The sequence below is a fragment of the Dromaius novaehollandiae genome, chromosome Z (assembly GCF_036370855.1).
Source record: "Dromaius novaehollandiae isolate bDroNov1 chromosome Z, bDroNov1.hap1, whole genome shotgun sequence".
NCBI classification, from domain to species: domain Eukaryota; kingdom Metazoa; phylum Chordata; class Aves; order Casuariiformes; family Dromaiidae; genus Dromaius; species Dromaius novaehollandiae.
This window is the reverse complement of record NC_088132.1, coordinates 56,394,036-56,407,742: the sequence shown is the minus strand read 5'-3', so window position 1 is coordinate 56,407,742 and position 13,707 is coordinate 56,394,036. Positions and strand designations below refer to the sequence as shown.

General features: G+C 42.9%; 1 protein-coding gene across 2 annotated transcripts in view; it reads right to left on the bottom strand.

Annotated features, from left to right (window-relative positions):
• LOC135324885 (transportin-1) overlaps positions 1-4,471 on the bottom strand; it is an 80,329-nt gene extending 75,858 nt beyond the window's left edge. For both annotated transcript variants that reach the window (XM_064501929.1, XM_064501928.1), the window contains exon 1: positions 4,302-4,471. Coding sequence is in view for 1 of the 2 variants with exons in the window: in XM_064501928.1 (XP_064357998.1) it covers positions 4,302-4,310 (9 nt within the window). In the remaining variant the exon portion in view is untranslated. The remainder of the gene's footprint in view (positions 1-4,301) is intronic.
• Positions 4,472-13,707: the final 9,236 nt, after the last annotated feature.

Genomic DNA, 13,707 nt, shown 5'->3' with positions numbered 1-13,707 from the left:
ACCAGTATATACGCTTGCTTGTTAGAGAAAAATATGAAACAACCATAGATTTTTTTTTAAGCCAACTACTTCCTCTCATCAACTTGCCTACTTTAACTCCTTTCCATTGGCCTCTAAAAGCATCACTGCTTCTGACTCGAGTTTTTTGAACCTACTGCTGACTTGTTTCTCACACACAAGTAAGAATGTAATTAGATCAACTCCAGTGTTCCTGTTAATTCAGCTGGGTTCCCATTTGTTCAAAAGCTCCATTCAAACCTTCTCTTGTTTGTTCTCAACTACTTCTCATGGACCTTTTTCAGTAACTGAAGCCTTTGCTTCTTACACCAACTGCACTTACTTACTCTGTATCTAACGGAGTACAGTAGAGTTGGTCTCAGTTTCCAACCATGTAGGTCAGGGTTTGTCTATACAAGAAAGTTTCACTGATTTAGCTTAAACCTGCCTATACATCAGTTTGCAAGATCCCATCCAAAATAATTTATTTTAACTTAATGCTGGCTCACGCTTTTTTAAGAAATTGACTCGAGCTCAGCTGACAAGACACACAAACTGAAATACAGGTATCTATTTGGACGTTTGCGCAGATTTAGATGATCTGGTTTAAAAAACAGACCTGTGCTTTTTATCCTCAGAGCTGGATCAGACCCTTGCCTCTCCACACCTGTGTACTATTGACTTCATTTCTCTGCAGAAGAGGTGACCAAAGAGCAGTATGCACACCACTCACCTTGCACGTACTTCAGTGTGGTGGTATGTTTCATGCTGAACTGAGCAGCAGCTCCTGGCTTTTCCTGCTCTTACAGGAAGCAGGCAGCAGAGGAACTGCCTCCTAAGTCCTCTGAGAGCCTGCATTAACACAGCTAGGAACTGTTCCTGCCACCACCTGCATCCATCACTAACATACACCTCTGCTGCCCGCAAGCAGATCTGCACTTACAGCTCAGGACACAGGAAGAGGGGCAAGGCATGGTGAAGTAGGAAGAACAGGATTAGTGAGCTGGCATGCACACAGGTGAAGCTGAGGTTCCAGTTTGTGTTTGGTGGAAATGTGAAGATTCACAATCTGGGTGCGTGCAGGAGAAAGGATGAGGAGAGGTGGCTGAAGTTCAAAAATCGGAGCAAATCTCTGTGGGTATGAGAAAGGATGGGGAAGGAAGTGCTAGCACTGGACTGGAATCCTAGTTCAGAGAATGAGAATATACAGTTGAAAGGTGGGATGAAGCTCTTGTTTAGGAGGGGTGAGAAAGCATGTGATCCTGGATACCAGGAGTCACCAATGATGATACTAGCTAGTTAGGTTTGGAAACCTCTGCTCTGTGCTACCTCACCATGATTTCTGCAAGCATTTCCTTTTCAGATCCGATGCAAAGATGCAAGAAAATTGTTACTGTACCTATTCACCACTTATCCATTTTCTATTATCTGCCAAAAACATTGTCTTGCCTTTCCCTCAGCTTTTATATTTAGCACTGATTAATTATTTAAATTATAATACACTTCATGGCAGGTACTTCATATGCAGCATATTTTGAATGTTTAAGGTTATTTCACAATGGCTTGTATGAAAGTGCTATACAAAAATTGTTAAATTATTCCTCTATTAAACAGTAGCCTTCTATACTAAAGGTTTGAAAGCTAAAAGGCTTCTTTAAACATGAATTTTGTTTGAATCTTATGCCTTATCTCAGATTTGACTCACAGAAGTATTTAGATCCAAACTAAAAATTTCAGTCCATTTAATATACAGGAAATGGACAGTGAATTTTATAACTGTTTAAAGTACAGTCTGGAGTCTAGTACGGAAGGGAAAACCTTCCAGAGATCAAAAGTGAAGTTTGGAAGTTTATTTCAATATCATTACAAGATACTAAATTCCACAGCATCCATGGATAATAAACAGATCAATGTATATAATCTATCATATATATGATAAATAGTCATATATACATACTTGTGTAGACCCAGTGTGTTGGGTGTATATCTCTACCAATGAGAGATCTTAAAAATATAATCTCAAATTAGATTGCAGCCCTACAGCTTTTGCAAATCATACATCTGTGTGTATTCACCTATCATGTAACATATACATATATATGAAATCTATCTATATATTTTATATAGAAAACCTAGAATGATTGACATCAATAGTATAAAACAATGGAAAGAAAAAGTAGAATAGATGATCAAAACATTAAACTACTGTTTCATATATTTAAATGTTCATAGAGTTTGGAACTGAATTAACTAGTAAAATTCATTTCTGCAGTCCAAAACTAATAAAATAGAGTTGTAACAGAATTAAGACATGAAAAATAAGGAAAAGGAGTCCTAGCTCTTTCAAAAAGAAAGCAAAGAAAAATCGTCCCCCTGTTGTACATCACTGGCACAACTCCATCGACAGTGCTGCACTGGTTAGTGCACACCAATTTCACAAACCTGTGGTACAAATTTTTATATAGCAGAGTGACAACAACAGTAGGTCTACAAAAGTAGATCTCTAACAAACAGAGTATTTAAAAATAAAGTCTCAGTATTGATTGCAGCCCTGATCTGCAAAACCTATAGCTTTTGCATATCAGCTTCGATTAAGGAAGATTATATTTGGCCTTCTGCCGCCCTTCTTCGTAGCCATGGCACCTTGGCATGCCAGAAGCAGGAATAGGAAGGAAACCTGATTGAATTATACTCTAGCTCTGCTGGACAGCTCTGTATGCATCTATCACCTGATCATAAGGTAGCCCTGTCCCCGGCATTGCTTCAATTTGCACCACAAACCTAAAACTAACCACATGCATCTGTGCTGTCTTGAATATCCACATACGGAGACTCCTAAACTGCAGTCTAAATAAATATACTGGAAAAATGTAAGCCAGATAATCTAATAAAAAACCCTACATTCGTAAGCCCATCAATAATGTTATTTCTACCTTCCTGTCACAGGGCACGCTGAGCTCAATTTAGCAGCTGTGCTTACATTTGTATCAATTTCTGGAGTCACTGAAATGTGTCACTGCCTGTATCCAATGGTAAACATCACCTTTAGTCAATGTTAATTCTAACCAGAGACTTCGTACGTTAAGACAGACAGTAAATTGCATTTTAATCCTATTTTTGCAGAATCATAGCTCTCCCTTTGCACTCTACTGCTTTAAGTATGAGCTTGCTAGAGATTTTTTAAAAAACACACTCTGAAGTAATTTCAATAATGTAGAAACTATTCTTCCCAGTTTTGGGCACCTTTCTTCCATCCTCCCACATTATAACTCAAAAATAACTGCAGTTCACACATCAGATGCGAAATGAGGACTTTTAGAAACACACCATATACTGTCATTTTTAAATGTAGCTGCGATGTAGGATCTGGGCTCAATTTCCAATTCTAACTGCATGCCCACGATGATACAAGAAGCCTTTGTTATTTTTTCCTGTTCAGTTACTCATGTACCGAACAGAGACAAATCAACTTTGTGTTGAATGAGTGTTGTAAGGATTAAAGAATATCTGCGCAGTATTCAAATACCACATTAAGGACCACTGAAAAAGGCAGGCAGGCAAGCAAACAACAAGTTATGAGCCTGTGGTGGCCACAATGCGCAGCAGAACAATCCTCACAGTAGGAGGATCTCTCGGGTCCTGAGAACAAATCCAAGTGAGAGGAATTATCTTCTGAACAAGGACATAAAGGGCTCACAAGCTGAGGAACCCATTTACTACCAAACCAAAAAGCATTCAGCCCCTTTGTACAGTCGCCCCACAAAGGATTTAAGGGTTTCTCTGGCTAATCCTACCGAGCCCCTAAATCAATAACATCCCTCCCTCAAAATCAAAACGAGAAAAAGACATGGAGCTTTCCCTCCTCTGTAGCATTTCTTTTTAAAAAAAAAAAAAAAACGCATCAAAGCGGATCTAGACGGGGTCGACACCACACACCCCAGAGAGCAAGGCAGGAAAAATGGCCACGTTCCTATTTCCGAGGCGACCTTCCCCTCCCGGCCCGCTGCAGTGCCGGGGCGGGCGGGCGGCCCGGCTGCGGCGCCGGGCGGCACCGGGGGGAGGGCTGCCCGCCCCGCAGGCCCCGGCCGCGGCCCCAGCGCCCCCGCCCGCCGCCCATCCCCCGGCGCAAGGCGGCGGCAGCGGCGGCAGCGCCCGCCCGCGGCGCCGGCAAGGGGCGGCCGCGCCGCTCCGCTCCCCGGCGGCGCCCCTCGCCCGGCTCGGGCCCGCGACGCTCCGGGGGCAGGCCGCGGGCGCCGGGGACGGGACGCCCGGCCCGGCCCGCCCCCCGCCGCTCGGACACCTACCCACACCATCCCAGAGCCCGGCGGCAGGGGAGTGGCGAGGGAGCGGCCCGTCCTCTCCCGCCACGGCTCCGCGCCCGACACCGCTCCGGCCCCTGAAATGGCTGAACAAAGGGAACCTCGCTCCGCCGCCACCGCCCCTCCGATTGGCCGGGGGGGCGGGCGGCGGGCGGGGCTCGGCGCGCGGGGGCGGGCGGGGGCGCCGCCGGCCGGTAACCCTGGCAACGGTGGCCTCGCCTGGGACCCGCGGCTCGGGCGCGATGGAGCCGGCGGTGAAATGGCTGCCCAGCCCCACCCAGGCCTCGCTGCCCCCGCCGTGGCCCCCGCCCCCAGGCCGCGCCGCAGGGCCTCCGCTCCCCTCCCCTCCCCGCTCGCCACCGTCCCGCCCGCACCCCGCCGCAGAGGGCCCGCGCGGGCCGCGCGCCAGCCACGGCCTCCTCCCGGGGGGAGGGGGCCCGCCCCGCGCGTGCCCCGCTCGGAGGCGCCCACGCGCCGTTCTCCCGAGCCGCCGCCCCCGCCGACGGGGCACGAACGCCAACGGCCGCCCGCGCCCGGCGCCCCGCACGTACCGGCCCCCGCAGCGGCGCCCGGCCCTCCTTGCCCCGCCGCGCTGCCGCAGCCGGGCCGCGCTGCCCGCGCCCCGGGCTGCGGCAGCGGCAGCCGCGGGAGCTGGCCCCAGGGGCGCCGCGGCAGCTGGCTGAGGCACTTGTCGAAATAATAACACTGCAAAGCGAAGCTGAGGGCTGGGCAGCGAAGGAGCAGTACCCTGGGTTTCATCTTGGATCAGCAGCACAAGTACATAGCCAGGGCCACTGCGGCCCTGTGTGGCCGGCTGTCCTGAGCGGAGAACCGCAGCCACGTTCATTCACAGCTCTTGGCGTCCAAACTAGTTACAGCGGCAATCTCTGCTTGACTATAAGCACTAGGTACCTTTTTATTAGACAACGAATGATGAACATTCTCACCTGATTTCTAAAGCTTTCAGAGCTTTTTGAAAAGCACGTAATACTGTGCTCCTTGAGATAAACTCAGAGTCGGTAGCACTGCTTATTGTCCACAGTCTCTGCCCCTGCCCATTTCCTACTCGGACAGTCCCAGGGACACACTGTCCTCTCTCAGACTCTGCTCACCCAAAATATCCCCCCGTAAGCCTCATATGCATGCACATACCCTCCGCCCCAGCATACCATCGTTATATCACAACTACCAAAATCGCTTGACAATGTCTTCCATAACAGAAGCCACTTCTGCAGCCGCTTTTCTGAGACACTGCCATAATGTTGCCGTGTTACACCAGCTCTAGCGTTTTGCCAGACTACTTCCAATATTTTAAAACTCCATTTTAATTTCTTTCAAAGGTCATTTTCTAAACCTCTTTGTTGCAGAGGAAAGCTTGAAAGCATGATGGGACTGAGCACTAAAAGCTTATAAGACACGTAACAAGTGCACTATCTATTATTCCAACACTTAAGACAGTTCCATGATTTTCATGGGAACTGTCTGGTGATCTTGCAAGTATTAACACTTCAGCACTACCTCTACATCTCCTTGTACTGAAAGATCTGTATGTATGCATTCAAAAGGTGGCTTCCATAATAAAAGACCCTACCTACACAGTCCCATTAAATACCTATTATTTTTCTCAAGTATTATTTTACTGTATAACCTTCAGAGCAGATTATATTGTAGTTATAGACTGTACTTAGTTGTACTACACTGAGTTCTAGCCTAATATTTATGCATTCAGCAATTTCACAGTATATCAACAATCTGAGAATAAAACCAGACCTTTCAGCTAACATTACATTAGGTATGTGGGGCTATGGCTTCCAGTTCAGCCTTTCCACATGCAGGGGTATATAATTTATATAACTTACCTCCAGCACTGGGATTCTACATGCCAGCCACAGCTACAACAGGCAAGAATCCATAACACTGGGATGCAAATGTGTTAGTTGCAGTTGTCATGGCTGGAAGAAAGGAGATAAGGGCCAAATTCATGAGTTTCATATTGAAAATATGAGACTTGACAGGTCAAAGTAAAAGCTGCTGATAGAAATGATTTTGTATGGTGATACGTGGTGTACATTTACATAGTGTGCATTTATGTAAATGAAATGGTCCCATTTAACTTTTTTACTTACTACATTTAACAAAAAAAAAAAAAAGATAGAAATTCTAAAAAGACACTGAAAATGCTCTAGCTACTCAGAATCCAGAGAACGCCCGTTTTCAAACTTCTCTAATTCATTCACGAAATATATCTATCTGCATTTCATATAGCAATCGTCAGTCAAATCCTGGCCTGCTTTCCTCATGGCATGAAGCTATGCAATTCTAGTCTCTGTTTGGATGTCTAGATATCAATTATTCTTTTCCTGGCAGTTTTGAACCAAACTGCAGTCAAATTTGACTGACAGGTGGAGGTCTCAGAAAGATAATTAAGTCCAAGTCTTGTGACCGCGGGGAGCTGGGTGGAAGAGAGAGGCTGTACTAACAAGGAGAGTTTTGAAATGGTGGGAGGAAGGGCTATTACCTGTTTGGTATACGACCAGTCCATCAGCGCCAACGTACTGGCTAGCCCATCCTGCACATGTAGTTTGCAACCAATCTTGTCATGCTGTTTGTGACCCTGCTATCAGCCTAAAGATGTGGAAGGAGCCTGTGACAACACAGAGGGTTTAGTGGATATACAGGGGGGAACTAGACATGCTCAAGCTATGGTGCTATCTCCCGCTTCCTACTACAGGTATTTTAACCCATTCATAATACAGGAAAGCTACAGAACTGGCATAACCACCTCAGGTATTCCTGCTAAACATGACCGGGAAGCCCATGTGGCCACACTGACCTTGTACTTCACAGTCTCCAGTCACCAGAGTAGTCTTTTGCTGGCTATCGCAATTCAAACAATCTAGGCCCTGTGTGGCCTCTCATGGAGTAGAGACCAAAGCAGGGAAGACTGAAAGATGAGAGTTCATCTGTCTGGCTCTAACCAGAGTTCAGATAAGTCCAGGGTAGTCACTTTCTGCCAACTTTGTTAGGATTTCTCTATTTTAATAAAGTGAAATATTTATAAGCAAGCAATACATTTGCAGGTGCAGCTAGCTAGGCTCCATTGAAATACACCTTCAGACTTGGTATTGTAAGCTACTACTAAGTACGTACAGAAGACCAATAATACTATATTTTATATTCCCTTTTTGCTCTAATGATAAGCAGCAGCAATATGTGTTTGATTAGTTTCTGTTTTCCATGCACACTCAGCATCATCTGCAGGGGTCCATCCAAGATAGTCTTCTGTCCAAAGGAAAAGTCCTCCCTGATGGTCCATTTCAGATGATGCTGACTTCTGATGTACTATCAAGAATGAATAATGGAAAAGGGTTATTGAAAAAAGTATGTTGTCTCCATGTTGATTTGGAATATATAGGCATTGTACTCTGTCGTGACTGCAGGTTACCTGGGTACCAAAACGAGCCTAGCCATGAGAGCACATAACAAAGCATGAGCTAATTGACTTGTCTTCTCTGCAGAGTAAATTACCCTGAGAAAACGAGTCACAGAGTTCCATGCTAGACAAGCCCAAACTTACTTAGAACCAGCTTAACTATCTCTACATTGCACTAGGCTGTGCATTATACAGGCATACATTTAATTTTTCTTCTAATTGTAGGCTGCACTGTACTCATTTCTTTCTATGTGATTGCAGATCTTTTTTCTAGAAGCAGCTTTAGATATTTTCACCACAGTTTGTTATCCTAATCAATTGCCTTTTAAACATCTCATTTTCCTTGGCAGGAGTATGCAATTGAGATGAAGTCATCTGGATACAAGAGCAGTTTTCTTAGTCATAAGGGAAACTATGCAGTTCCCATGCAAATTTGTTCTCTAGTTTACCAAGAACCACTTAACTGATTTTTTTGGTTTGTTCAGCGCAGAAATAGGCATCAAACTGAGGTGTTCTATAGATGGTGGAAAGGTGATCCATAATTCCTCCAAGTTTTTGGCTTGTATTCCAATATCTAAGCATTGTATTTGCAAGTAAGTGTGAAGTTATGATTGAAGAAAACCCTGAAATCCTTAATTAAATGTAAAAGAGTTGTGATATTTGCCTAAGTCTGCAGATTCTAAAACATCAGATGGAAGAGGCATCCAACTCATATCAGTGAGATGTTAACTCAAATGTTCATGGACAATATTTAAATGTTAATATTACTGTTTCATTGACCATCAAAGTAAGGGGAAAAATGAAGTTGTATTGTGTGGATCTCCATCATCTAGTTTCTGGGATGTTCATTCTTGCCTAGTGTTAGTGGATCTGGCAGAGTGCTATGAGTTACCATGTTGCCTAGATAAGAAATAACTGAAATCAACAAACTTAGCAAAAAATGAGCAACCCGATAGAGCACTACTGTCTTACAAAGGGAGAAGAAAGTCCAGATGTGAGTATATGCATTAATACACTGTTTTAAAGCTACTAAGAAGAATAAGACAGACAAACAGAAAGAACAAAGGATGAAAAAAAGAAAGAGAAAGAAAGAAAGAGGAAAGGAAAGAGAAAGGAAGAAAAAGAGAAAGAGAAAGAAAAAGAAAGAAAAAGGAAGAAAGAAAATATTTAAGTAGCTTATGAAATATATGTTTTCATATAGTTAAGTATTCTAATAAAATATGGCAGGATTTGTTCAACACTACTCAGTTCACTTTTTTTGGAAGCATCATACATGAGAACAAAGTAAGATGAATAAAGCACAACTTAAACTTGCAAAGACCTGGTCGCTGACACATATGATTAACTGGGGATGCTGCTCAAACGGAGGAACTATCACAGATTAGTTAATTTCATAGACCAGATTTTCCACTGACCTTCAGTACACGCAACATGACTAACTTAACTAGTGCCTGGTCTACAAAACCACAACAATATCACTGATATTTTGCCTACCTAAGAGTATTTCTTTTTAGCCAAACTCATGAACTCTCTCTGTCAGGCTGGTGCCCTACAGAACTCACTGTTATCAGAAATGACAGATTAACTTTTTACGTTTGGGTCATTGCTTGCAAGAATTTGATCCACTTTTTTCTAAATTAAAAATATTTATTCAACTACATACAGTCAAGATGGTGTTTAGTGTTAGGTTTTGAGAATCTATCTCAAGTTACTTTCTATTTTGCACTACTACAAAGAAATAAGTGGCCCTTCTACAGGTTTTGATTCACAGCTGAAGCTAAATTTAACAGTAGCAACTAAAGTTGCTGTTGCCTCAAGCAATCTGCACCACCCATCTCTCTGAGATTACTCATGGATGTTAAGTACATTGTGAGTGGAATTTAAAATGTAAATGTTCTGTAGTACAGGTGAAAAATGTATTGACATTAATATGTTTAAATTAAACTAAAAACACACAATTAAGTATAAAGTTTCGTTGGACAGGTTAAAAGTTCGAGCTGGTATGTTAAATAAATGGATAGGGAGAAGGTGTGAAGCAGGTCATCAACATGTAAACCAAGATTAGTGGCAGCTGCAGCCATAATAAACATTACTCATCTATCTAGGTATCATTTTTAACAGAAAATTCTTCACGAACATTTCCACCATCTTCATATCGTTCTTTATAGACATATAAATATATCTATATAGAGACATATAAATATATATATATATAGAGAGAGATATAGTTTTTTTCAGTAGAACACTGGATCCTGTTTCATAAAGTCACCAGTCTTCCATCTGGAAACAGTAGCAATTCATAGACAGCAGAAATCTCTGGAGAATACCTGAAAAAGCCAGACAAGTTACACTGAGAATGTCCTCTACTGCCACTAGCACTGATCTTTTTAAAAGTTTTAAACATCTGTTTTGTGGGTGAAAAAGTAGCAATAAAGTAACAGTAGTAGAACCACAGGAAAAGATGGAAGTGACCACCTGGCAAAGATTTTTCATTTAAATCTTTTTATTATATGGGGATAACAAAATCAACAAAGAGGGGTGTAGAGAAACAGGTTAAGACCCCTTACTTCTGTCTTCGCAGTGAGTGAACAGAGCAGCAAAGGAATTCATAAGTCCCTCTTCTTGTAGCCAGGAGCAGCGGCTACTGGCGGCCTACACGAACCTGGGAAGCAGCTGTGAACTTCTGTATGTGGGTTATCTCCTAGGTAGCAGTTCTGGAGGAGAGAGAAAGGAAAGAAATACCCTGAGAGGTTAGAGATTGGCTTAGAGGATTGCGACTTGAGAAAGATAAAAACATCTTGGTGAAAAAGAACCAGAGAAAGGAAAGACACTAGAAAAAAGAGAAGGGCTATGAAAGAAAGAAAGAGATAGTGGGGATAGCTGGTAGAGCCAAGATAGAGGAGCAGTGGAACTGGGAATAGAAATGACTCAGAGAAAGAGAAGGAGGATTGCCAATTTTCTCCTCCTCCTTTTAATTTACCTAATTCTTTCTCGGAATAAAGTGTTGCATCACTTTCTTTATTGGTCCTCGATTTCCATTATTGCAGATTGCTGTACCCTAACGCAGCAGCTTCCAACTGACGAGGTGTAAAGCCAGGAGCAGTGCAGTGCCTAGCTGGCAGAGGTCTCATGGCCCTACAGAGGCAGCGCCAGTGTCCCCACACTGCGCGGCTGGGAGCCAACATGCCGGGGCCAGCATGGGGCTATCTGCAGTCCCCAACGCAGGATCTGGCCCCCAGTAAGCCTTGTCCAAGCAAGGGTCCTGCCAGAGCTGGCAGCGTAGCCCACAGGGGCTGAGGGCAGGTCGTGACAGGTCTAGGAAGCTGAACACAGTGATGTATGGAGTACTGCTCATTTTTTGAAGAATGTCTTTGGCTAGAAATAGTTTGGGAAAGGCTGGCCTAGTATTTCAGGTTGCAAATCAAATTGCAGAGGTTATTATTGATTTCTGTGGTAGTTAGAGGTCTCACCCACAAAGAACGCACTGTTCATTGGGTCTGAAGTGATTACCCACATCCCTCAGAAAGGGAGATATAAGGATACACCTGTATGTGCCCCAGAATATTCTGGTAAAAATACCTATTGCAGTATTTTCCCCATATTATAGAATCATTTCTCTTTCTCACAACTCTGCTCAAAGAGATGGCAACAAATCCTCATCTATGGAATGAAAAAACACCAAATTCCATCCGTAGTCAGGTTAGTTAGATTTGTACTAGTTTTGACATAGCTGAGATTTCTATGTGCCGTCTTACATTCTATGCTTAAGGAGAAATACAATTACTGTTCCATCAGGATACGCAGTCCCAAAGTGCTCAGCCATTATGATATAAAAATAGAGAAATTGATTTCTTGCATTGCAGTGAGTCATATTTGTAAATAACTTAATACTTAAAGCCAAAATGTTGATATGAAAAATGTAAATTGCACGAAGTGTAAGAACTATATAATGAAATATTTCAGTGGCACAAACAAGCAGCTGGGTTGCTTTACTTCTCTGTTCTTAATCTTTTTGTTGTATGTACAAATTTAAAGGACAAGTAGTATATGTTTTACAGTTACAGCTTGAAATATATTAGAATATCCAAGCCATACCGTGGGCTGGATAGCCAGAAAAGATGTATGGTAAATATAAAATGATGACATAGTCCCTAACTAACTCTGGCCTCATTGAAAGCCTTGGCAACATTCCCACATTTTATATGGTGCTAGGATTTCACTCATTGTCCAGTGGAGACAAAATGGCCAAAGAGACAAATTTCTCAAAGGCACCAAGTTATTTAAAACCAGAATTTCTATTTAGATAAAATCATGAGGTCAAATATTTAGTAAAATGCCTATATTTAACTTAGAAAAAATATTCAAAAGGAAATCTGGATGATTGCAATACTGCTATGACAGCCACCTTTGAAAAATCTGAAAGCTTCTCTTTCTCAAGGCATCATCAATATAATTTAAAAAACATCACTTTTTTCTCACCAGTAAAAATGGCTGCTGAACACAGTGAATTCAAAGCTGATGTCGAAACAGAGAGAGAGAGAGAGAGAGAATGATGAACATTTTAGGCATGAGAGAAAAAATGACTGGCTCTCAAAAAAAGAAGAAAGAATGAGTAATTGGGCTTGTGTTTACTTAGATATTGGAGATTTATCAAAGGACAGACATCCCTGGAAAGTATTCCAGTGCAAGCTGTAAACATTTTTGCTAAGGAAACATGTTGAGAAAGACACTTACTGACCTTTCTTGGACAAAATATCCCTCCAAACCCCTTTAAGAGGTGTAAATAGAGATGAGCCTGAAAAAACAGTCATTAACTGAGCTAAATTAATTTACAGTATTTGAGGGACTGAACGTGGCTGAATGGCAGCGAGGCTCTTGCTTTGGCATGTATTTCTTCCTGATCCCCAGGGGCAGTCTGACTGCTAGCCAGAATCATCCTGGAGATTACTAAAAGCATTTATTGCACAACCCTCCTAACGCTCTCTGCTGCAGTTTGAAAGCAACAGTAACTACACTGTTTAGGACCAAATTGTGCTTGATCTCTTGCAAGCGTAAACGGACAGGGAGAGACTACATGATGCCCTCTTAATTCTTCTTGCACATCTGTGTGCACTGGAAGGCTGTTAGCTCCCACCTCCAGCTCAGCGACGGAAGAAGGGAGGACATGGTAGCTGTGTCCTCTCCTCGCGCTCTGCGCAGGCCTGGGCGTCCCAAAGGGTCCTTCTGGGGAGGCGGGGGGCTCTCAAAGAGGTGCTTTGTACTGCACCATGCACGCTTCCCTTGAAGACGTGGGGGCTGAGGAAAGGCATGTGCCCCCCTAGGGATGAAACTCAGCTGTTTGGATCTTTCAGTCCTAGCAGCACTCTCTTATTAGATAATGTTTTCATTTACAAAGAGAAAGTCTATACTCTTAAGCTATTTTTATACAGAGCCTGTGGCTCTCTTTCGTTGGCCTACAATAAAAGGCTCCCACGATCTTCACCCAATGGTATTTTGCAGTGTTGATTGTTGAAAGGAAAAACGAACAGCCACAGCTGGCAAAGTTTTAGAGTTCTGGAATCTCTCTTTTTTTTTAAAAAAAGAAAAAATTAATATAAGCAAGAAAAACTTAAGACACCAACAGTTCTGGTCTGAGAATCTTCATGGCAGTAAAACTCTGTTTCTCTTCCCCAATTTCTTACTGGTTAGTCAGCAATCCCAAGAGATTCTGTAAGGAGACATTCCAGAAGTGCCCCAGTGCTCGGTCATATTTAGACTGTATATTTGGTTTATATTTATCTCCTTTTGTCATAAAGGGATATCAAATTATTTTGGGGCTTATTATTAATTTTGCAGATCTAAGACTCTGTATCAATTTCCTGGCATTACTGCAGACTGGATTTCCCATAGCCTTTTGAATTGACAGACTTTGACCAACCTTCATATCTTCTTGCAGCCTATTATGCACAGTTTGACATT